The sequence below is a fragment of the Augochlora pura genome, chromosome 2 (assembly GCF_028453695.1).
Source record: "Augochlora pura isolate Apur16 chromosome 2, APUR_v2.2.1, whole genome shotgun sequence".
Lineage (NCBI taxonomy): Eukaryota > Metazoa > Arthropoda > Insecta > Hymenoptera > Halictidae > Augochlora > Augochlora pura.
The window spans coordinates 22,930,120-22,955,881 of NC_135773.1; the positions used below are offsets into that span (position 1 = coordinate 22,930,120).

A 25,762-nucleotide genomic window follows, 5' to 3' on the forward strand; every position below is an offset into this window, starting at 1 on the left:
AACAAGCAACGTTAATCTAACAATACCGGTTCCATCTTTGCTAGAACAAACGAGAAAACAAGGAACAGAAACTCGCGTCTATATTTCGATCCCTTCGTCTTGTATTTAATTCCACAATAATCTTAAGACTGGTTTAAATTTTTTAAGTTACTCGATATACTAATTTTTTGTCGGGAAAAATCACGTAGTCGATGTTACGTGTATCGTTCGAATTGCGCTTACTTTTTACGCATTTGAATTCAAAGATCATCGGCGCCTTAAAACGGCGGTTCAAATTCAAATCGCTGCGCGATCAAATCAATGACTTTCTAAAGATGACTCTTTACTGCGGACTTACGCGGAGAGACATGAAATTTTTCGAAGAGTAATGATCGAAATGTCGATGAGACAAAATAAAAAAAAATGTAATTCAATGGAAAGATTGTTTTCGATCGAAATATCGGAGAATCTGTTGAGTGCGCGCGCCATTCATCACACGGAATTCAAACCTGTGCCATGTTTTATAAAACTAATCGAAACTTCTCGATAATCAAACGAACAACTACTTCCGTACAGGAAATCGGACGACTCGCGACGAAACAATTCGCTACACGAACTGTGGGAACGTAAAAGAACAAATTGGAACGACAGACTTTCGATCCCGCGCTCAGTGTTCCGCTCGATGGACAAAAATCGAAACTTTCGTAAAGCTATAAAAATAATACAGGAAACGAACTTTAAATTTAACCAAGGAAAACATCGAAGCTGTTTTTCCCGCTGGATGAATCGAATCGGACACAAATCACGATATACACGTTATACGAATTACGACGAACGTTATTAATTATAAATGAATTGAAAGAAATGTTTTTCGTACGTTTACAAAGTTATGATTTTTGGCACGTTTGTAAGAGCGAAACACTGTGCCGCGTTGCAGTCGGACGCGCCCGTAGGTGACGCGTCCCCGAGGATGGGGCATGCGCAGCGTTTAAACCTGAACCGCTTCTAAGCGCGGGACCGTTTGAATCTCTTGCGCGGGCGACGAACCGTTAGTAATGCTTTCCTCGGACATCGAGCTCTTGTTGGACGCCGTTACGCCGGAGCCCGACGTCATCGGTATATCGTTGGACATCGGGGCTTGTGAGGCAGGAGCGGACAAGGATTTTTCAGGATTTATAGAAGACGGTTCGGCCTGGCGTGGCAGGGATTTGCGTCTTTTCAATGATTCGCGTTGCCGCTGGTCGGCCTGCCGTTTTTCCGTTTTGTTCTTTATGCCACCCAGCGGCTTCTGCGTTACCTGTTGAAGCCAAGAGTACAGTGTAGGATCTCCTGTTGATGGGTCAGGTCAACATACCTTAATGGACCATTAACAAAACAATAATAATAATAATAATAATAATGATAGAGTGCCGGGGATGTTATGCAGGATGATGCATAAAATAAATTGAGAGTAAGTATGCTATAGTATCAGTCACCCTGTACGAAAGTAACGTGATCGAAGAGCGGGCATTTAACGCGAAGTCCAAGCGATAATTGCTCCTTGGATTTAATCGGAATCTCGACCAACTTCGATTTTCAATTCTCATTGTTTCTTTTCCTTTAACAGAAGCGATTAAAATCGTCAAAGACATTTAATTCCTACATAATTTATGCAATTAGTATGCATACACTTAATGCACCCTCGACGATATAAAATATCCTTTCCCAAAACTCGTAAATATCGACCGCTAAATCATAAACTTCTTTTCAGAACGTTGAAGGCGCACACGTCGAAAACAGTCGCTCTGCTCTCTCATCGCACGTTTCGTGAGGAGAACGGAAGAAAAGAACTACGGCTCGTGTTTTTTTTTGCGGGGGACCCGTTGCCGTTAGGCGAAGCGCAAAAAAATCGTTCTTCTTGTGTATCGTGCTAGAAACGGACATTTGCAACCAGGAATATTTATTTTACTTTTTTTTATACTTTGTACACATTTTGCAAGTTGAAACGATACGAAATTCGGACAAGAAAAAAAATCAATCTTTTTTTTGGACCAAAAATCGATCGTTCGACGTCTCTCTCCTGACCGAATCGCACCGCGCGCATATATATGGGATTTTTGGCTCTCTGCGAGAAGGCGGAGGGGAGGGAGACACGTGTTTTTTTTTTAGCGAAGCACGCGCAGAAGCCAGAGTCGAAGAAGAGGCGGAGTCAAAGCGGCGTGACAATGGATGGAGGGGGGATGATCGGCGATCTCGAACGGAATTGATTTTGTTCACCAGCAATATATCGGCGTGGCGGGAAATTCGAATTCGTTTGGCGCGAGATATACTTCCCGTGCAGCACACGCTTGCTCGTAGGCAGAAAGAAAAGGAGGGTGTTTTCTCGTGGGGGTAATTTGGAGCAAATGGACCGCCTGCTTCTCTCCTCTACCTTGTGAGAATGTCCGGGTGAAAGTATAGACAATAGAAATGTTATAAAATGAAATGCTCTGTTACCTTGTAAAACGTGTTACATTTAACATCGAGGCGATGAATCTTATTTTTTTTTTGTTTGTTTGTTTAATGTTTTGTTTTTTAAACGCGTGTGTGAGCCGTAGAGTAGTACTGTTTCTATATCCTTTGTTCTTACTGTTTGTTTTCTCATTTTCTCTTTGTCTTCGTTCCTTTTTTTTTTGTTTGCGTCGAACACACAAGTCGAATATAGACGGACAGCTGACGTAAAATGAGTGTCGCGGTTTCCTCTTTGTATGTCGTTATTTCTGTTTTGTTTTCATTCTCGCTCGCTCGCTCTCTCATACATGTACACTCTCTTTCCACGATGGTTTTTTTCGTTTCTCTTTCTTCGCGAAAATTGCTTTTCGCTTTAACTATACAATAAACTGAACAAATGCGCGTGTACACGTGTAAACACGCGTTCACACTACGCGTGTACACGTGTACAGGTGGGTTCGTCTCGTTCTTTTTCCTTCTCGAAATCGCTCTCGCTCTCTCTTTCTGTTAATGAACACTACTTTTGTCCTCATCATTATTCGTATGAATCGTTTTTCATTGCGCGGGCGAAAGGTCGTGGCCAGTCGTGATCTACGCGCGGATAAATCCATGATGAATTTAAATGATGACTGTCGAGAACATTCTTTTTTGTGAAACACTTGTGGTCCGATCTTTCGCCCCTTATCCGACATTTTCGCCACCTCTTCTCCGCTCTGTTTCGTTAGCATGTAATATATTAAAATATTATAAACTACAGCGAGAAGAACGTCGATCCAAGGAGAAATCATTGTTATCACGGTACCGTTCGTCCTCGTGTCCGTAATATATCTCGACAAAAACTTGACTTGATTAGTTTATAATAACAATAATATTATGCCTGTTTATCGATCCTCGAAATAAATAATGTTCAAGAGCTCGCGCGAACAGTGAAAAAAAAGAAAATGATGTTCGTATGTAGCGCGTTTCGTTTCTGTTCAACGTGTGTTTCACCGACGTCGGAAACAATGCATCATCCGCGTGAGAATCTCGTCGTTTTTCGAGAGATTTCTTTGATCGTTGAAACGGAGCCGTGGACTCAAATGACTCAAGAACGTACGTAAACAGAGATTGGAAGTCAATTCGTTTGGAAAACATTCTCGTGTTAACACACGTTAATCCTGCTTGACTGCTGCTAACATCATCCCCCTATTTGGATCGTCCGAATGCAGAGTGCCGAGTATCGTGATAGGTGTTGTGTGCTTATATCGTTATTATTATCCCTTTAAGAAGCTATTTACAAAATTCATTCGGTGAAGCCTAGTGGAAACGTAAAAGAGCAAGAATGATGTACGACCGATGAAAGGCACAATTACTGCACGCGCGGAACTCATTTGACTGCTGCTGCTGCTGTGTATGTGTGTACAACAAGAAATGCACACCGCGACACCGAAATATTCTATGCGGAACAAGGCCGTGATATATATACATAATACATACGCATGTGTATATATATCTCAGGACAGCGAGACGATATAACCAGCAACCTTAATGAAATCAAAAAACATCTAACAACGTACATGTATATATTCTATTACGAGTGTTCATTAACCCCTTGCACTTCAAGTTTTTCATAGTAAGTCGACCAGCGACTTTAGAAAAGCTTCAAAACAAAAAGCGATAGTTTTAATAATAATTCTGAATTATATGATAATTTTCGAAAATTATTGTTACTATTAAAAGCTTGATTAGCGAGCAACGTAGGAATTAGCCAGATCTCATCAGGAATGTATCACTGTGTATGTGTGTGTGTTGGGGTAGAAAAGTGCGAAGGGTTAAAGCGACACGAAGAAACGTCGCGTTTTGGCGTGTTTCATCCCCCTGTAAGGGGTCAGCCAACACTCTGCATTCTATGTAAAACAGTAAAAAATCAGCCTGGTGATCGAGAAATAATGATTTAATTAAAAAAAAAGGAGTAATAAAGATTGTTTAAAAAAAATGCCTTCGACGGTGCATTATTCCCGGTAATCGGTTGCCCGTGTTCTCCACGGTTTACTTTTTTTCTTCCGTTCGCGAAGAAACTGGCTCGCTCCGTCGATTATTTCTATACACGCACGCATGCACACACACGAGAGCACGCTAAAGAGGAAGAAAAGAAAACGCCACGCTTGAGGGTGATTTGTCTCTTTGAGGGTGATTTTTCCCTTTTGTTTCTTTCTTTTTTGGTTGTTGTTGTTCGAGTTTGGAAAAAGGATGTCTCAGAAAGCGTTGTTTAGAAGGGCGGAGATACGCGATTCGAGACGACTGCGAAAACAAATTCCAAACGCGTCCGTCGACCTAAATTACCAAGTAGGCGATATTAGGATTTTTTAATTGTCATCGAAAATTTGTTTTATTCCGTTTCCTTTCGTCCCGTTATTTTTGCTTTTTCTGTTCCGTTTCTTGACGTTTCCCTAGCACAGCGTTTTTTGCGTTCGGCGCGTATATAGTATGTACACGTTTTGTTTTCTTTTTTTTTCTATACATCGACTGTGTACGCCGGAGAGACCTGAGTGGGCCGATATAGAAAAGACGGGGGTACGAGAAACCGAGTGAGGTAAAATAGTAGAGTCGGTGTGAGATATAGGGTACGGTGGTGGGGAGAGGGTGAGACTGATTGAAGAACACGATCACGAAAAAAAGAGAGGAAAATATGCTCTACCGATTTCTAAAGGGCGCTATACACGTTTGAATGAACGGGGAAAGAGAGTCGATCGTTACGAGAGGCGTGTGTTCAAGAATAACAATGGAAACAAAAAAGAAACGTAAATGAGCGTGAAAATAGAAAAAGAAAAATATTGACAAAAACAAAAATCAGCCCGCTCGAAGGCCGGTCCTGTTGATCAGTGATTTTCAGGACACGCTGATGTTCTTGATAATAAATGGTACTAATAGTAATAATAATTAATAATAATAATCGTAATAGTAATAATAATAATAAAGAGAATAATCGTAATGATAAGTATAATGACAATATAATCGTAATAGTAATAATCATGATAATAAGCATAATCGCAGCGGACGCAGGATTCTCATGCCACGGCCCTTTTTTTAATCTCTTTATCGCGAGCCGCTAATAAAGAGCTTAATTGCTAGTTAGAAGTTTGACGCGATTAAGGTTTAAGTTTCATTTGTGTTTTTTTGTAATCCTTTAAGTCTAAACGTAGTCGCCATAGATGAGTGGCTAACACTAGTGTGAAGTTATAGAATTGAATGAAAGGTAACATACATGCATGCATACTTTCTTTCTCTCTCTCTCTCGCATTCATACTTATACTTTCCCACTTTTTTTTTCATTTCCACTTCCCGCAAGAGTGAACCCGATTATTATAATTAGTAACAGGACACATTATTGGTTTCTAAACGCGACGCGCGGCTTGCAAAAAACCCCCCCGAGAGACCCCGGCATGGAAACCCTGCGCGGACAGTTAGCAGTGATAATGATAACAGTGGTGGTCAAAAAGCCCCACCAAAATATAAACGTAGGCGTGGACTTCGGCTACCCCTTTCAACTTTCTTTCATTTTTTTCTCTTCGACACCGTCGACGCATCCCCAAGCGAAAAAAGGCTCGCCGAATTTTCGCCAACTGTTACAAACCGGTTTTTGTAAAACAGCAAACGAAAACGCTCTCAAGCTATTCCTCTAACAATCACCTTTTTTCTCCACTATATGAAAAAAGAAAAAAAAAAGACGAACATTTCGATAGACAACTAATGGTTCAATATAAACTGTGTTACTTTAATCCGTGTGTGTGTGTGGCGATAGTAAATTTCTTTTTTTTTTTGTCGTTTTACTTCGATAGAGTACTTTTTTTCTCTCACTAGACACGATTCAACATATAGAAAGTTTATCGTTATTATTTAATAATAATTATTATTTTATCATTTTTATAATTATTATCTTAAAGCTGTCTAAGGACTCGCTGCGTGGCAGGAGCATCGTGTTTCATCTTTTTTTCCATTCATCGTCTTCTTCTTCTTCCTTTTTTTTTGTTTCTTTATATTACTTTGCTTACATCATACGTGTCAGACGATTTTTTTTTCATTTGTTTCCTTATATCTGTCTCTCTCTCTGTGTTTCTTTGTTTTTTTCCGTAGCTTTTCTTTTTTATTCATTCAGTTAGGTACGCTGTAGTCGTCCTCACTTTTTTTTTTAATAACGTGTATTTGTGTTTTTCTTAATTGTTTTGTTTGTTTGTCTGTATGTGTTTTATACACGTAGTTCGCGTACATAGGTAGACAACGGCGGTATCCAAGGACCACCATAAAGGTGTACGTGTGTGTATATTTCATTTTTTATATCTTACATATCTACTACTTGTTGATGCTTTGTAATTTGTATAGATCACAATGTCATACCATCTGCGCCAGTGAACGATCTTTCTCTTTCCATTTCTCTCTCTCTCTCTTTCTTCCTGTCCACCTCTCGTCTCCCTTTCTCTATTTTACGCCTTTCCCCATTTTGACGTCTCCGTCAAGAACGGCCGGTTCAGACAACAATGTTTGTGTGCACGGATCCAGGCTCACCGACCCCCTTGAACTCAACGAAAGTTTGATGATCCGTATATAAACACAGGTATATATATGCGGTTAAAAAACATCACGAGCGTGCAAAGCAAATATTTGATTCGAGGGACACAGTTAGCTCTTCCCCTCTCTCTCTCTCTCTCTCTCTCCCTTCCTTTCTCTTCTTTCCTAGATTTTCTTCTACCATTCGATTATGTTTCGTCTCGGTGTAATCACGTTCGGAGCATTAAAAAAAAGAAAACAGAATCACAAAATACAATTAAAAAGAGAGTTAACAACAAAAAGAAAAAAAGATTATAATATGTATATATAGATATTTATATATATATATAATATGTATATGCAAATGTATATAAAGATCAAACTACTCTTAAATTGAAGAGGATCGGGGATCTCTCGTGTCTCGATAGTTCCACCCACTCGTGCGTATTCGAAAATTCATTATTGTGATTTATATTTCATTTCTATTCATCAAAAACCCTACGTGCTAAGTAAATTCAGACCAGCCGAAATTGTCGATTTAGAAGGAAATGCAATCAAAGAAATATATCTTATCGAAATAGATAATAGGTTCATTGCTAAAAAATAAATAAAATTTTACTCATCTCTTCAAACCGTGTTAAGGGGGGCCGCGCGCCCGATAACGCACGAACCGCGCGCGACTCCCCAATTCATCTCCGTTTCTTCTTCTTCTTCATTTTATTTTATCTTATCTTTTTTATTTTTTTTATTTTTCATTTAATTAAATAGCATTTTATGCGTTTCATGCATCTATGCCCGCTCACACTGCTCGATTAATATTTTTATTCCGCACCAGCGCGAAATTATACCTCTCGGTTTTTAATTAGTTCGGTACGCGGGGTTACACACGCTCCTGGGGTTTCAAGGTTGAGAACCGCCGCGCGCGATGAACGAATAGATTTATCATCATCATCTTCTCTCATTCTTTTTACTTTTTTCTCAATCATTTTTTTTTATCATTGTTGATATTAGCACAGCGTTGCAGAATCAAAGCGTATTAAGATTTTCCTTTTCCATTGAGAAATCAACGCACCACACACCGGCTGCGGGTTAATTCTCCTCCGACTCGGTCGTTCGTTTTTGAATATTTAATTATTTGCTTCCTTTTCTTTTCCCCCGTTCGTTTTGTCTCGTTTATCTCTTCATCTTCCGTTCGTCCAGGGAGCTGGACCTAAGCGACTGCTACGCGGAACGGCCGACGCCGTTCAATTCGATTGACAGCGCGTCGACCGGCTCCCGAGTGGTCGCAGTTGCTTGGGTCCACGGGACATTGGCATTTCGTTACAATTATACAGTTATATAGATTCTATATAAATACCTAATATGCATTCGTATAATACATACCTAATATGCAATTGTGTTATAACTTCGGTCGTCACTCAAACGTAACGTAATTACGTACGTGTGCACACCGTCTCTTGTACCGTTCATCTTTCATGGGATAGAATTATTTATCTCGTGTGTGTTTGCCCTGTGTGTATGTGTGTCACGCATGTATGTACTCCTGTGTGTGTATGTATACATGTAAGACTAATCTCGTTTGATTCCTATATAGTGTCACGGTTCTTCAAGCGTTTGCGTGTCGTCTCTGTATACGTTTCTGTGTATGTGTACATTGGTCTAAAGTTTGTTGGCGCACGTGTGTGTTTATATGTACGTTTCCGTTTTGCATTTATACATATTTATATGATTCGCGTATTGCATTCTGTGAGTGGCGTTACTCTGTTAATTAATCCAGATCCACCATGCATCCACGGTCTGCATGCGCGCACATTTCCCCGACGCGAATCGATGAAACAAAACATAACAGAATTAACTTTGTATAATATACATATTATAGGGACTCGTATTCGCCTAGCATTTCTTTTTTCCTTTTCTCACCTATGTTATATATATTATTTCATAATTACTTTAATAGAGACGTCGTACAGTTTTTTTTTTTTTTGTAAACGAGTGTGTGCGGCGTTGGCGGTCGAAATCGTGGATATTCTATCGAGAACGTTCTCACGTGGCGAGCGAGTGAACACTGCTCTTCGTAATTTTTTTTTTGCGCAAACTTAAGCCCCGGTCGCGCTCCAGTCTAAACGGATGTTAACGACGGCGCGATTTCCGTGCATCAGGCAGAAATCCGAGAATGGAAAACGGGATTGGATTCGCGCGAAGCTGCAGAAGCGACAAAGATCAGGACACGTCGATCAACCGAAATATTCGATCCAAGCAGCCGCGGTACACCCACTAAATATTATCCAGGGCAAAGTTGTGTTGCACATCGTGTGTTACGACACTGCTTTCCACGATCAACGGGCCTTTTCGTCTAACGCGACCACCCACACCACGCTCTATCCATTCTCCCCGCGATATAATCGCTAATATAACAATTCATTTATTCATAAATTCTGAACGATCAAATTCAATTGTAACGTGATAATCCACTACAGTCCATTTCCCACTAAAGAACTCACTTTTTCCTTTTGTTTTCTTTTTTCCCTTTTTTTGACTCGTTTATCACGCGAACACGCACGACGATGCGTGACCGGGATCGACAACCGGGTTCTTGATTTTGTTTTCTCTCTGTCGTTGAAGGCGTAAAGGAATCGGCGAAACGTAAATGAAACGGAAGATTAGACATCTTTGAACTGAATCGACGCGCAGCCACGGAAATGCATTTAATACAGCCAGGAAATGAACGGTAGTACTCATAACGTTAATCAATGGCAACTCGTATTCACCTAAGGACATCGTGCAATTAGAGCTCTATATCCTCGATCCCCGTCGTTGCGTATTTTCTCTAGTTTTTTTCCATTTTTCTCTGTATAATCGCACGAGCGGCATAGTCCGCTTCTTTTCGCGCACTCACATACAGACATACACACACATGCACGCACGCACGCAGGCATGCGTGGACGCGCATCATCATCTATCCTCCTCCTTCCACTATCCTTCATCGTTTTTTTTTTTAAACACCTCGACATGCGTAGCGATATATAGATCATTCGACAGACACGGTGTGATCAAGGTCGCGCATCCCCTTCAGCAAAATCTGTGAGATCACGGATCTTTCTGTCATCAAACATCAACGAATCAGCTGATGGTGGTTTAGCAGCGACCATCCGCGACACATGTATATATACATATATATACGCATATTATATATATATTTATATATATATATGTGTGTATGTGTGTTTATATATATAAATATATAACCATTCCAGACGAGATTTGGTGTTGTTATCTTTTTTTTGTTAGTTGACGATGAGTGACGGCGATAGTGACGGTGGCGATAATGATGACGGTGACGGTGACGGTGACGGTGACGGTGAGAATGACGATGACGATGATGTCGATGTCGATGAAAATGGCGATGACGATGGCATAGACTCTGACAAGTTCCTTTAGTTCGCTTAATGACTTGAAAACGAGTTACGGTTATAATTCCAAATGTTCGAGTTTAAGTTAAAGCCTTTTTCACTTCATTAAGGGAGAGTCTAAATTTGGATTGGGGTTAGGCTGTTGTGAGGTCGACGGTGATGGTACCTGTGTCACCACCGAGCCCCTCCCGTCGGGCAAGGCGTTCCCTCCGCCACCGCTGTTCATACCGACATTGTTGCCGACACCTCGTTCCCTCATTCTTTCACAATAATCTGCAAATATATCACGGAAATTCGCCCAGGATTTTTCTGGCACGGTGATTGCTGTTCTAAAATGCGTCTTCACCTGCAAAAACACCGATTAAGCTGTTATACAGGACTCTGCAACCTATTCAAGAATAAGCACTTGCAAGGGAATCTTTGCGAATGTATTCCCAATTTATTCTCTAAAAGTAAGAACCCCTTTGAAAGATTCCCTTGCTAGGTATTACACAGCACAATGATCCAGATCGATACATTTAAAATTAATTATTGTATGTGCAACGAAAGTGTATAAAATGATTTGCAGATTCATTAAAGAAGGAATAAATATTTAGAAAGAGAAGTAATTCATATGCATCGATCGATCATGTACCGTTTAACTTTACACGAAACATTTAAACATGAATTGCATATTGTAGAAAATATTAATTGTAGCTCTCAACAGATGTTCTTCCTACTCTTTGGAAGATTTTGTACATCTAAGTTATTTGACAAATCGATTCAGAACCTAAAACGATACTTGTACACAGTTTCAACTATTTCCAAGGTTCGGATATCACGCACGACATTAACTACTACTTCAAAAGCGGTGTCTGTGTCATAGCATCAATCGTGAAAGTTCTTAAGATCATCAGACTTTGATTGTGGGTGTGCACTTCGCGCTGTAGACAAATGGCTGTGACTCGAAAATAGGGCATTGCTCTGAATCTTCCTTTGATGTGTAGTTCACATGTTACACCTGAATGTGTATCTTTAGTTCAACGTGTATATATACCTCGGAAATTCTCATGTAGATGCCACGGTTATTCTGGCCGATATCAAAATAGAAATTCTTGCTATCCACGCGCATATACCGTCCATCTGGCAAGTCAATCTTGAAACCACCATCATCTGTACCATACTCCTCGAGGAGGTCTGTCAATGAGTCACGGAATTCGATCATACCCTGTGCTGGTATCGCGATCTGCGTCCTTTGTCCTCCTCGTGTGATCGTCTGCGATACCTGGAGCAACAGACAATAATTATTTCTCAACGATTATCTCTACGCGATAAGCTTTGAATAATAACTGTACCAAAAGTTAAAAAGGGGTTATAGAATATACTACAACAACTAGTTTAAAACAATTTACCCGTAAGAATCGGCCACGGGCATTTTCCTTGAGGTCCAAATAATACCGCCTGTTGTCCTTTGTCATTACTTCCGACTTCAGCTTTCCATCATCTGGTACGTTCTCAGTGTTCTGTGGACCTAAACGTACAACGTTTTAAATGAAGAGAGGAGATTTGGTACCGACATTGAAGCGGCTATTTTCCACGAAGGATTTAACAGTATTTAATGCCGGTTGTGAATTAAGTATTGAATATCATAGTTTACCTAAGGATGCATAAAAATCACTAAACGACGAAAGATAGTTCCGAAATTCGGACGCTGTACTGAGCGCCAGGTAAATTTGGCTTCTCCTTCCGTCCACAGCGATCTGGAAAAAAAGACAAATCATTAATCATCCGCCACACAATCAACCACTAGAATTAAATGTTACAGCCAATAAAAACAGAACGTTTAAAATATACCTCTGCTACTTTGATAAACCTCCCACGTCTGTTCTGTTTTACATCGATATAGAATCTTTTGCTCTGAATATGCAGCATTTTCGACGCCAATTCCTGTTCACCCTGCTGACCCTGCTGGCCTGTAACATATCATAAACGTAATTAGCATGGTCGCTCGTAAACAACACCGCCAAGATAAAAATCGTAACGAGACAATATATATCATACAAATGTATCGTTAATTAAAACTTATCATAATATCTTACAATTATACAAAAGTTAATGACCCACTGACGCACTCGCTTTACATAAATTACAGCTCGGCGTGTAAATTCATATTCATGCGCGTTCAGGTCAATGTAAGTCCATTTAACAACCCCGCCCTTTTAAATTAGTGTGCAAAAATGTTTGTTAAATTCTCTAGTCACTAAACAATCCCCAAAAATTGAATCATCGACCGGGTAATACATTTTAGATAAATACAGCATGTATCGGTGGATGACGTGGGAAAAACTGTCGACCAGAGAGACTCGAGGGACCATGAATGTTTATAATAATACCACGGCTTCGAGGAATCTGGGCCATTCGATGAATTCTCGGGGATTCAGGGAAGCACGAAAAACAAAAGAATGAAGTTCTAAAACTTGTTCCACGGTTGGAGCAATCGTCATGGCAGTTTCATGGCTGTGGTAGAGGGGAGCAGCGAGGGTGGCAAGGGTGGAGGTACAAGGCGAGCGCAGTGCCGGAAAGAGGTCACCCAGTCTTTATTGGGTCATCCTGCTCTCTCGGCCCTCTTTACCGGATTCCCCGAGGCTGCGTTTCTGGGTCGAAGCTGGGCGAAATTCAATGATTAGGCTGGGGCAAGGTGAACCGTGGGGTGGTGGAGGGTGGTGGCGGTGGGTAGTGGGAATCATCGACTCGCCGAGGTTTTACGCGTTGTAGGAACGCCTCCGATCCTTCGGGACAGAACACAAGCGGAGTTCGACAAAACACAGCAGAGCGATGTTGCTAGTCCTCCTGCCGATCAATAACAGCTGCACCGAGGGTCGATGACCTGTTTGGTACCCCACTACCCAGGGGATATATACCCTCCACCTACTTCACCGCGTTATCGGACCCGTCTTATCCTTTTCGCCGCGAACATCTTCATCTTTTTGTCTAGACTAGGAATTCGATCGAGCCGTCGACAGTTTTCGGAGTTCCCATTGAACGCGTTAGGGTTCTCGCGTACAAACCTCAGGCTATCACGTCTCCGTGACGATGTTGTTTTATTTATATTTAATAATTGATTATTATAATTAACATTCAATAATTGCAAACTGCCTTATATATATCCCCTTTCTGGAAAGTTTAATTTTGCAAGTTTTCAACTCATTCTTGTCATTTTATAGTCCTCTGATAATAAACATTAATAAAATCATTGTTAACAACCGTTTAGAAATCCCTTCTGCGTACGATATTTTTAAGATAAACTAGATTAATACGTTCTAAACAGCTGGAAACGAAATACGGTAGATTCGACAAGAAATTCAATGAAAATTAATTCTGGAGTTTCATTCAATCAGAAAAAAAAAGATAGAAACTCTTTTAAAAAGATATTTTTTGGTATTGCATTATTATTTTTAGCTCGGACAAGAAGTCTTGGTATCTGAGTGAAAGCCCACGATTCCCAGGATTTATGAAAAGGGCGGGGTGGTGTGTAGTGTGTCCCGAAAGCTCTCGTACAAGTTAGAACCTGAAGGATCGATCCCCTGCGCGAGCGGCGCCGTCGAACGATCGATCTAACCGCCGCGCGCTCGCGGCAAAACGACGGTGCGTTTTCTCTCTGGATATTGTTACGTACTGGTCTGCTGCAGGCTGCCCGGTATCGCGACAGGGCTCAGGTCGCCCTGGAAGATCCTGCTCTTGAACATTCTGTCTATGCTACGAAAGTTCATGCACCTGTACATTCTTCTAGCATCCCAGCGCCTCGACCATTCAATCCCCCCTGTTCCCCGGCTGAACGACCATTCCCCTATCCTCTACTATATTCCTTCGACGACGCTGAGAACGTGTTCTCGGGGGGGTGTGGCGGCGTTCCGCGCGGAGGCTCGTTAATCCATGACACATCGTGCATCGTCGCCGCCCCTACTTAAGTCTCCAGCTGGAAATTGGGACAGGGTCGAGAGAACACTCCGTGAAGAAAAGGCCCTTCGCTTCACGTCCCGTCAATACGACGCACACCTTCCTCCCCCCTTCGATGTGCTTCCTCTCCCCCTGTGCCTCGTAACAGTCTCTTTAATCTCCCGGCACCAGCACCGGCGCAAACGATATTCGATTCCCCGTGCCGGGTCGAAGGAGGTTCGCATGGTGTCTCTCGGCTAAGGTGTTCCCTTCGTCGCCCTTTCCACGTCGCTACGGTCCTCGCCTGCCCGCTGGTTTCTCATGGACAGTTCCCCGCCGTTCCTCTCTCCTGCCAAGCATGGTCAACCTCGATCTGGCCCACCACCGTCCGGCATTCTCTAAACGCGTCCAACCTCCCCTCAGCCGGGCGAACTCTCTCTTCTAGGTCACCATTTATACGGGATAGAATCGAGACACGATCGGAGCCGCGGCCACGCAGCTGGATTAAGTTAAGAGGTTTCCGCCAACATCGCGACGCTAATCATACGGCTCCCCGCACGAGGTCCGCACAGGGTTCTCCCTCTCGCGAGCAATGAACTAGATTCTCCGGGTCTTCGCGGTGCTTCGATTGCTCCCGTTTCTCCAATCCCGCCGGCGAATCCTAGCAGGTGTCCTGTTATCGGAGCCTCCCTCCTGTCCTCTCCCGCACGTCCCGAGGCCTCACCAACACGCACCGCGCGTCCCCGCGGCTTCCGGCATCCTTTCGGACGCGGGGTGCTCGACGACGTTGCTACCTCTCACCGGGAGCATCCGCTCCTTTTCCTCTCTTCTTGCGCGACAACAACCCGGCCGGGTCTCGCCCATTATTCTGCGGACCGTCTACGCGGGCCACCCGGACATTCTACCGGCCGTCTGCCGGCGTGTCGTCCAGCAACCGGGTCCCTGGACACATCCCGTGCTCGCGGATTTACGAGGCGGACTCTCGGCGTGGACGTCGACGGCGTGCCGTGTAGGGGGCGGCGGCGGGTACATTGATCTCTGCGCCTAGAGCGCGACTCGTGGCGCTGCACCGACCTGCCTCAATACGAACTGCATATTTCCGTTTTACCCCGGCCCCTCCGGTCGGCCCCCGCCGCCCATACCCGATCCCCGAGGCTTCCGTGAACGGCCGCGGCCGACGACGGCCGGCTCTGCCTTCGACGACTCTACGCGTCGACGCGGGATACATCGCCGCCAACGGAGCAATCGCGAACAAACGCGCCCTACACCCTGCAAATAATTCAACGAACCGGTACAAGTATTTCAAAACAATTGCTTTTTTTCCGTGTCACGTATGTTTCATTGGAAATGGTAATTTATTTCTGGATTAAACGAAGTGCTAATTAAAGGACTTCATCGATATTAAATATATCTATATATATATATATATTTGATTATCAATTTTATATATTAATACTTCATATAGTAATTAAAAATATGTATACATATATATATGAATAAAATTGGTAATTAAATATATATATATATATATATGTAAGATCGATGAAGTTCATATAATGTACTGATGAATATATATATATCTTTATTTATTTACTTAACACATTGAGTGCCACGTCAGTCACCGGTGACTGACGCTTGGCATTGCTGTAACACGATACCAGTGCGCGCTAACGCGACATAACCTGAAGTCGTTGTAAAACCGCGTGGCACTCAACGTGTTAATTATTAATTATTATATATATGTGAGGGGATAATATATAAAATTAATAATTAAACATATGTATCAAATTTTAGGGCCTGAAGTAGGTTCGTTGTAGTCGAGAACATCTATCAGGTCGCGTCGAAAACTTTGGGAGCGTCGCGATGCGCGGAATCGAGGCCAAACGCACCGCTCGGCAGGGCGTCAGCGCGGAAAAACTGGCTTGCCGAAGGACAAATAACTATCCACCCCGGCGATGATGATCGATGCGTTTAGAGGACACCGAAACACGGATTTTTGATATTCCAGCAAGCTTTTGATCGACTTACCCCGATGCCGGGCTCGCAATCCGGGTGATCCGATCGATTTTGTCGCGGTAATGAGTTCACGAAGAATTTTAAAGCCAATCGGATCGATTTTGTCTGCGATATTGTTATTTTTACCGAAGTAAAACTGTGGGAAGTTTAAATAAAGCCAATCTTATCATTGTAATTAATAAACTGGATTTTACGCGGTTACTATAAAGTCGTCTGGGCAAATTAACAAAGAATGAAGACATTAAGAATGTTCTCAATGTTTCCTCAATTTATCGACGTTCTTCATGGGAGAAATATATATTAATTTTGTTTAGTAAATAATAACGTTTATCAAACAGTGTTTAAGGCTCTATAGATCTAGCGTTAGCCAGTAGATCGCGTATTCCTATGCAATTTTTTAGTTAACAGGGACTTCGTTCGACTAGTCAAGGTTATGTCTAGGTTATGTTTGATTAGTCACGTGCGTTCAGTTCTCTGAAATAATCGTAGAAGATCGGAGAACGATTTTTAACATTAACGTCGAAAGCAATGGTTAGAACACAAGAGAATTTTCTAATACGTTCACGGATCGACGATGATCGAAGACCAACAGGCTGCGCGCCACGAGAGCGCATCCCGCGCATGCATGATTCATGATCGACACGGGCTCGTTGAGTTTTTGTACCGTTAGAGAAGGAGGCAGACGTTTTCTAACAATGCCGGTCATTCTGGATGTCTTCCTTGCACTCCATGTGCAGCGTTCACAGCCTACTTATCACACCCTGGCACCAACCACGTCGAATGATTCACCTAACTTGATCACCTCAAATTATTCGTAAATTGCACTGTCCTCTGTCGCATACTGATCGAACCTTTTCGAAGTCATTCCAACGTCGATGATTATGTTTCGGTCGGTAAGTGATTTGCATTTGCATTATTTCGTAACAGGAAGAAGATCTGATTTATTGAGATTTCAGTAGTGTACTTATTTTAACAAATATATACAATTATAATATAATTTTATTGTAATTTCCCATGGAAGAGTTTTTTATCATTTTTAGAACCGCAAAATGAGAAACCGGTCATTCGACTGAGCTAAGATTTACTCTAATTGTTAACAAAATCAGATAGTATAAGTATCATTCACAGATCTTGCCGAGAAGAAATAATAAATGATACTGAATGTATTCCAATGGAAGTAAATGTGATTTACGAAAGTTTAAAAAGAATTGCAGGTGGTGGACACGATTACAGCGTTAATAGATAATTAATAAATAATTTGTACTATTCACCCCCCAAGGACGGATACTATTGATGTGGTAGGACCTAACCGGACCTCATGCTGAGCTCCTGCAGGGAGAGACCTATCCACCGTGCTAGATTTAACGCCTCGTCTAGTGTAAAGCTAGTAATAATGTCTGAATACCTCTGTGATACCGAAACTCCGAGGCTCGTTAATTATTTAAATAATAGTTAGGAATATTCAAAAATATATTAAACAGTTACAATTAACAAGTTCATGATTAAAGATTTCTACAAATCTTTTTACAGCCAGTTTTTGAATACCTCGATTAATTCGTCGTCTAATAAACATTGATTTGAATTAGACAAGAAATATATTATAAAATAAATTTTAGTAGAAGATTAAATAGTGAACAAACGATTCAGCAGAAAGATTGGAACACTAAAAATTAAGATACAGGAAGTTTAACGATCCTGATTTATTCAAATTGTTTTAATATAAGATTGAAGGAAAAAGACTTGATATTTAGTTATTTTCTCATAATTTAGCACAGCAGATGCGCGGGAAATAATCTTACAACGTGTTCATTTAAGCTAGGTTTTACTCCTTATTCGAACTATAGCTTATTATTCCTGTCATTAATCTTGATTACAAGTAAGATACTATACAACAATGTATACTCGGAATACATTGGTTACAATCGAGGCAATTAACCGTTCAAGGTCATTGCCCTGATTCTGTATCGCAGCAAGAAGACTCTTAAGATCCGCGTTTTGTTATGCAACAAATACAATCGTTTGTAAACAATTGATAAATAATAATAAGAAAATATTATCTCGTAACGCGATATGTTTTCGTATTTATTAATTATATTAGTTTTATCAAACTAGATACTTTAGTTACTTAAAATACTATATTTCAATTATCGATATTATTTCTGACGTAACAGTACTTCAATGGCAACCGATTTCAAGCGAAATGATCTGAGTAATTTTCAACGACAAGTATCAATAGCGAACAAGGTCTCCCGATGATTCATGTTGTTATTAGAATAACGTTCCTAGAAGACTAATCTTTTCATTGTGAAATAATAGAAACATTACATTAGCGGCAGCGTATATCGTTAAACAAAAATCATGCATACATTTCGCGTGCAAACAAACTCAAATATTCATAAAAATCATTAACATAAATATTCATAAAAATCCTATATCGCGGTATTAACGACAACGGGTTTAATCGCTGGCTTCCAGCTACAGAGATGGGAACAGTAAAACGTTAAAATCAATTTTTTGCTCTAGCTGACAGCACGCGTAATTAGAAACGTGATTCACTTATCAGTGACACTGGATAGCAGGAAGTTAGTATCTGCAACGAGAAAAGAATTTGCGGAGTATGTTATACCTTCCTCGAAGTCTGCGTGCAAAATTTGACTCTGTACTCGACATATTATATATAAATAACTAATACGTGAAATCAAACAAAATTGTTCGGAGGATCTGGTTACAAATTTTCGTCGAATGAAATTCCCTATACAAAAACGGGCGCTCAAATTAGCTGGAGATCTTTTACAGCATCCGCAAGTTACGGAAAAGCTTATTATTTATGTTCTAATTGTTCGAACACTCGTCAAAAATACTGCCGCATTTATTCAATGAAATGAAATGACATGTTCATTGCCGCGATGAATGAAAAGTACGAAGTGAAACCCAAAATATTTAGGTGGAGCAAATGTGAGGTTATATTGGATCGACGTCCTGTTTCGCCGTATGTTTACACACAGAAAAAAATACTATACAATCTGATGTTTGCGACAGACATTGTATACAACTTGAGGTAAACTTCAAATGTCATAATTTTTTGTTAGTCCTGAAATAGGAAGACATCAATGAACGTCTTCAAATTTACCATTCATTGTTGTCTTACGATAGATAAACTATCTACGCGAACGTTGATAAATAAGACACAACTTTCGAATCGTTTTATATTAATATTCTATGAGATTCTGTAATTGTTTCACTTAAGTCACCAAGTTTTCGTTCTTTTCTCTGACCGGACCTCGCTGTTTTTTATGCCGCGAGTTCGTAACATTTATCGTCACAAATGAATCATCGAAGAAACATTTCAGTGGCGTGTTCACGCACATCGTCGCGCTCCCCGAGTTTCTTAGAAGCTTTCTTCCCTATCTCGCCAAAATGCCAACGTTTAAGAAATCGAAATAGCGGTTTATTTCAGTCCTTGCGTCACGCGACCTAACCTAGACCGTCCACGCAAAATTCCTAGGGATGTTTTCAGATTGGCCGTTACGATGAATCGTGAATTAGAGCGTGCGCACTATTTCTTATATACGGGATGCGTCCTTAACCTTAAATTGTCATAGGAGTTTTAAATTTCACTCGAACAGTTCAATTTTTCTCCGAATTGTCATAAAATGGAACGATTCCAGTCATAGATTACGCAAATCACTATAGATATTAATCGTATTGAGCCAGAAATATTCGACTAACGCAGCACAGCTGTTAAGCTTCGCACTAAACTTATTAACATTTCCGCACACTTGAAATATCTGACATTCGTTACAGCTGAATATGCAGATACGATAATGGTGTTATCAACGTCGGTTCACACTCCTCGCAAGTGGCATGTTACCAGAATTATATTCAGTAGTAGCTACCTTCAGGGCACCAGTGTTGTATTTTTCCCTTCATAGTGTCACCCCATCCGTTTGTCGGCGCTTGTTGCGTGTCCCCTTGCGAGATTTCAATTATTTCACCCATTGCGTCACTTCTCGCGAACACCTCGAAGACACCACTCCGAAAATATTCGTCCCTAACCGCGAACAGACGTTACACTTCCAGCGTAGACCGATTCTCATGAGAACCTCCAGCACATCATAAGTTCAATGTACTCCCGTAACCGAGAAATCTGACATGTCACTCTCTGTTCCGTCTCCCCAGCGAGGTGGTCGAAAATATTTTCAACAAGAGTCGTGCGTGCCCGAATCTCGGTACGGTATCGGCGATCAGCCACGAAACGAGACACTCCCGCGTCTGTTCCTGGAGAAAATTAGTCACCGATTTCACTCGCGCCGCCGTGCACCCGATTGATCGCGAGAGCAACTCGTGAGTCAGTCGACCGATCGGCGAGGCTCGCGCTATCTTCACAGTGCAACGGACTTCAAGCCGGCTGCGGCTGTCTTGCCCGCGACGGATATCCAACAAGGATCTCCGGACGACGAACGGCCGCACAGAATAAATCCACTGAGAACTTTCACTCCGGTCCAGTTGAACGCGCGAGAAAAAAACTGCGGGGAGAAATCGCGCCCGATGATGTGTCGCGGCGAGCCGAACTGGGTGAACCGTATATACACCCGTCAGCGCAACAGCGGAATCATCGGCCGATGACGCGTCCGCGCTCTCTCAACTAGTGGTGCAGGTCTGGGTCGTTGGAAGTTCTCACCGGCGCGCACACGGTGCACAATCCCGAGGCGGAGAATGCACCGAGCACGTCGTCCGGGACAAGAAACCGAACGCGAGAACGATACCAAACGACGGTCGATGCGTCGTCGAACGCGAAATCGTACACGAATGACGTGCCGGTCATTCATGGAGCCCGCCGTCATGCCGAAGGAATGCGTACATCATGGTGGTGAAATCGTCCCGGCCAATCGGCGTTCTTCTAGCACCGGCTTCTGCGTCCGCGAGCCACGCGCGCCACGTGACTTCGCAGCTCGACCACGTGACAGTGTCGCGGCCCCCCACCACTTCGACCCCAGGCTTCACGACATGATCGTGTGACGTCACGACCAGCTGACTGCGCTAGTACGGTTCCCTACTCCTCTTCCTCGTCCTGCCACTACCGCCTCTCTCCTTCTGTCTCTCTCTCTCTGGCCACATCCAACTCCTGCCTCGACTTCCATTTTTCCGACGAATCCGCAGACCAAACGCACCGAAATTCGTGCGACTTCACGCGGTTTAGCGCGCGTCCCTGTGGCGCACCGAGAATAGGCTCGGGGTACGTGGTTCAAGTCCGACAGCGGAACGGCCTTTGAAACCAAAATAAAATGTTCCTCCGGGACTACACGTTCGAAAGAAACCGGGCATTTTTACCGCGAGCCACGGAAGATGGATACCAGCTTATTTCTGACCACCGCCACCATCCCGTACAGATTTATTTTAGTATACGTTTAGATAACACGCTGTCGGTGATGTATTCCACTCTCCGAGAAATTTTAGGGAATTTCTTGTTTCTTCCATTGTCACTTCCAGTTCCTAAGGATTTCGCTTTTTCCATAGTTGTTGCAGGTCTTTACCGAGTATTCGATCTTTCAAGATTAAATTTCTTGAAAACGAAAATCGATGAGTATTCATGTCACGAATATTGCGGACTGACAATAATTTATGGCTTATAAACATTTTCAAGCAGATAACAAGATGTGTAAAAAGAATTTCAGAAACACTGCGGTATAATAGTTGAGGAGGAACTCTATTCGTTCGTGTCTCCTAGTTTCCACTCTAAAGCCATTTTAATCTTCGGTTAGAAAACTCAAGGCGAATTTTTACGAGGTTTCGTACAGATATGTTTCAGAATCAATTTGGAAATGCGGTACGTTTCCTGGACTATTAATCCGAAAAAACAATTTTATTTTTTTACACACGAGGTATATTACCGCAAGGAAAATTTTCATTCAAAATTAATGTCTCGCGTACCGATATTTCACCGTGCAGATCAGCCTTTATCTCCGCACTACAATCTATATTGAGATTTATGACCCTGGTCCTTTCGTATCGCTCGATAAATCCGGGGTCAATATTGATGAGTGAAACACTGACCAAAGTGATTATGTAATTTTGCGAAATATTGTCCGATTCGAGTGAAAATTACGCGAACGTATACCGAACATAAATTCTCAGCCGAACGTATGGTATAAGAGAAATAGCAAGCGGAAAGCTGACGTCGACGAATAAAAGTATCCGAAACAGCGTCGATTTTTTTGCAATTACCCCTTTATCCCGTAATCAATTAAGATTAGTTCACGGAATGTCTTTTCTTTATTTACTCACCAGGATCGAACTCGGTCCCTCCAGCATCCATACCGCTTGGATTACCATATCCTACAAAAGAAAGAAAGGGTTCGTGATCAATAAAAAAACGGTGAACAAATTTTACAGTGGAACGTCACTTAATATTTCATATTTATGCAATGTCAAAAGAAAGGGATACAGCATATATAGCGTCTACACCACAATAACGTGATCTGCTAACAGTTCTAACCTAAAAGTACCCATGCAAATTCATTCTAAATGAAAGGAATATATCTTACGTACACATGTACATATTATAGCGTTAAACCCGCGGCTTAACCAATTTCCAGACCGTATTACCGAAACTAACGGGACGATCACGTAAATCCGTGTAGCAGTTGCGACATTTTGAAATCCTATGGCCGCAATTAGAAATCTTAAGGCCGGATTCACACGGTAGACCAGAATAATCGCGAATTATTAACAAACTCGACATTCGTATACAAATCCTAACGATAAGAATTGTTCGAAATTTTTTCGATAACACGAATTAACTGACGCAATCCCCCGTCCTCGCAAAACGTCTATCTATTACAGCAATATTGTGTGACCGTTTATTAACTTCTGTGGCAGTGTATCATGGAAAGCATTACATAATGTTTTACGTTATCAAGAAGCGATAAAATTAATCGCATAGACTTTTCTGTGTTAATCTCGGGAAGTATATCTCCGATCTCAACAAGTATACACATGTGCATCCGATAAATTCACGGATAGCAAATCGATCGCCCACTGCGGTAAATCTACGTATTCCGTAATCGATGATTATTCGTGCTCCATTTTCCAGTTACAATTTCTACACATCGCGAGAGAGACAGAGAAAGAGAGGATAATTATGTCCGGTATTGATTGAACGTTTTCAAACGATAAATTGAATTACTCCCTACATCGTTACTAGATATACATGTCGTGACCGTTTTGTTTCGAGGCCAAGATCCAACCAGCCTCTGGGGTGGGGATCGCCTATGGCACGTGTGAAATTTACGCGCATCGTAGGCCAGACGCGGGTTCCTTCTCGTTTTGTATATGCTCTGCTGCTATACGCCTATTGGCTGTATATTAGTGCAGGTTTTCCGTAACGGTGTAACACCGTTGCGCGTGTGCGCTAGATAGGTGGATATCTCGGCAAGGGTTACATCACGCGTGTTCAACATTCGGGGTACTATTCCGGTTGTCTCGGAGACGCGCGCGCGGTCAGGGTGTCTGTCACACGGAACTGACAACAGAGCGAAACGGTTCCCAGAGGCCGCGACTTTCAAAAGGAACACCTGGGTCGGAACCGGCATCGGCCGACTGCTCGGCGGCGTATCGGCGAGCTCCGAATGTTCGGCTTTGCTAGGGACCCGAGACGAGAAAAAAGCCGTCGGCAGAGGGGAGAGGAGATGAGAAGAGAAGAGAAGAGAAGAGAAGAGAAGAGAAGAGATGAGATGAACAGTAACGGAGGGAGAGAAAAACTTAAAAAGCACGAAGCAGAAAAAAAGCGAACAAGCATGTTGGAGAGGAAGAGAGAGAGAGAGAGAGAGGAAACAAGCGAAAACGAGAAAGAGAGATAGAGAAAAACGGAGTACGAAGCGCGTGGTAAAGAGGGAGCCAGAGGGAAAGAGCGAGAGAGAGACAGAGAGCGAGAGAGAGGGCATGTGTGAAAGAGACGGGGCAAGCAGGAGGGAGAAAGAGATAGAGTAAGACGAAGGAGGAAAGAGGACAGGGTTTGTCTCTCGGCCGATACGCGGCCGGCCATCTTGGATCCTGGGTATCGTTGAAAAATAGCAATTCTTTTCGGCGGTTGACAGAACGCCACGAGGGCCGAAAGGAACGATCGGGCGTGTGCGAGCTCGCGTTGCCCGCAAACTGTGCGCGCGGAGAAACGGCGCGGGTCGACCGCGACGGAGGTCGTCGCGTTTGCTCATGGAAAAGACGGTCCTGGTAACCGGAGGCGCAACACACGGTTCCACGGCTACGGAAAGATGTCGGGTCGCGCTCGGTTCGCGACCACGTATCGGGGACCGTGTACGAACGGGTACAGGTCGGGCAATTGGACATGCAGAGTCGAGCGATCTCCAGATCCTTACTTTGCGGTTGATCGTCCAGACTTTCCCGGTCAGACATTGCTCTTAACGCGGTCTCTTTCTTCGGTTCCACGCGTCGTCCCTCGACGAACTCGGCAACAGGCCCGACGACCAAAAATCCCCGGCACTGTCCGTGGCGCGACCCCGATATATCACCACTAACCAGCCAGCTCACCAACCCAGCACACCACTTGCGAATTTTTCACTTCTTCACACACCACGGTCCGACCGCCGACCGACCGTCCGTCCACGGCACCAGTCGTCACCACCACCACCACACGCTCGCTCGCTCTACACCGTTCCACGCTCGCTGGCCCGACTCGCGCTCGCCCTCGCTCACTCGCTCGCTCGCTCGCTCGTTCGCCTCTTCGTCTTTCACTCTCGCTCTACCACCAATCCCTGCTCGCGATACGAGAAAGCGAGATACCGCTATACTTACTCTACGGGGACGCACACACTCCTGACCTTTCGTCGTGTGATCCGCTCGTAGCCATCTATATAAGACTGCTTCATAGCCACGACACGATCCGCTCGCTCTGTCTCGCTTCCTTTGACGCCGTCCGTCCTTCTCCCTCCCTCTCGCACACGTCCGCTCATTTTAGCGGTTCCTATGGTTTCGTCTCTTTCTCACCGACTAGCGAACTCATTTTCCTGTCGACTGGCGGCGCCACCGTGTCCCCCGGTTTGTATATCGTTTTGTATCGTATCGTATCGTATCGAATCGAAGCAAATCGAATTACGTACCCCGACGGCCATCTTGGATTCGACTTGGTTCGAGATGTCGAAGTCGTTTCGGCGATCTGAAAACGAGTCGAGATTTCAAATCGGTATATGAAACGCTGATTCGAACGGTGAATTTCTCCGACGATTTTACTCGGAATGGCGTCTCAAACGGATTATAGAAATATTGATTTATCCCGCCGAGATAGCAGAGAAAGTATTTGTGCATTTAGTCACTATGGGATTGCTGTGACTATTTTGTAGTACGTAAGAGAGATTAAAATGTTTTTCATTTTACTCTATTGTGCTTTATGTAAAATGTTAATTACTTTAAATAGACGATAGACGTTTTAAATA

At 42.7% G+C, this 25,762-nt stretch overlaps 1 protein-coding gene across 3 annotated transcripts; it reads right to left on the reverse strand.

Annotated features, from left to right (window-relative positions):
- Nucleotides 1-120: 120 nt before the first annotated feature.
- Nucleotides 121-25,132, reverse strand: Pur-alpha (Purine-rich binding protein-alpha). Of its 3 annotated transcripts, XM_078191430.1 has the most exons (8): nt 24,689-25,132; nt 22,599-22,649; nt 12,216-12,334; nt 12,019-12,121; nt 11,774-11,892; nt 11,419-11,646; nt 10,549-10,728; nt 121-1,276 (listed from the first exon to the last, which is right to left on the reverse strand). In XM_078191430.1, the coding sequence occupies exons 1-8, from the start codon at nt 24,723-24,725 to the stop codon at nt 968-970; spliced, it is 1,146 nt and encodes a 381-aa protein (XP_078047556.1). In that variant the 5' UTR covers nt 24,726-25,132; the 3' UTR covers nt 121-967. The 3 variants fall into 3 exon arrangements, with proteins under 3 accessions (XP_078047556.1, XP_078047550.1, XP_078047564.1); XM_078191424.1 differs by lacking the exons at nt 22,599-22,649; nt 24,689-25,132 and adding an exon at nt 20,210-21,118; XM_078191438.1 differs by lacking the exons at nt 22,599-22,649; nt 24,689-25,132 and adding an exon at nt 16,978-17,070.
- Between the last annotated feature and the right edge of the window lie 630 nt (nt 25,133-25,762).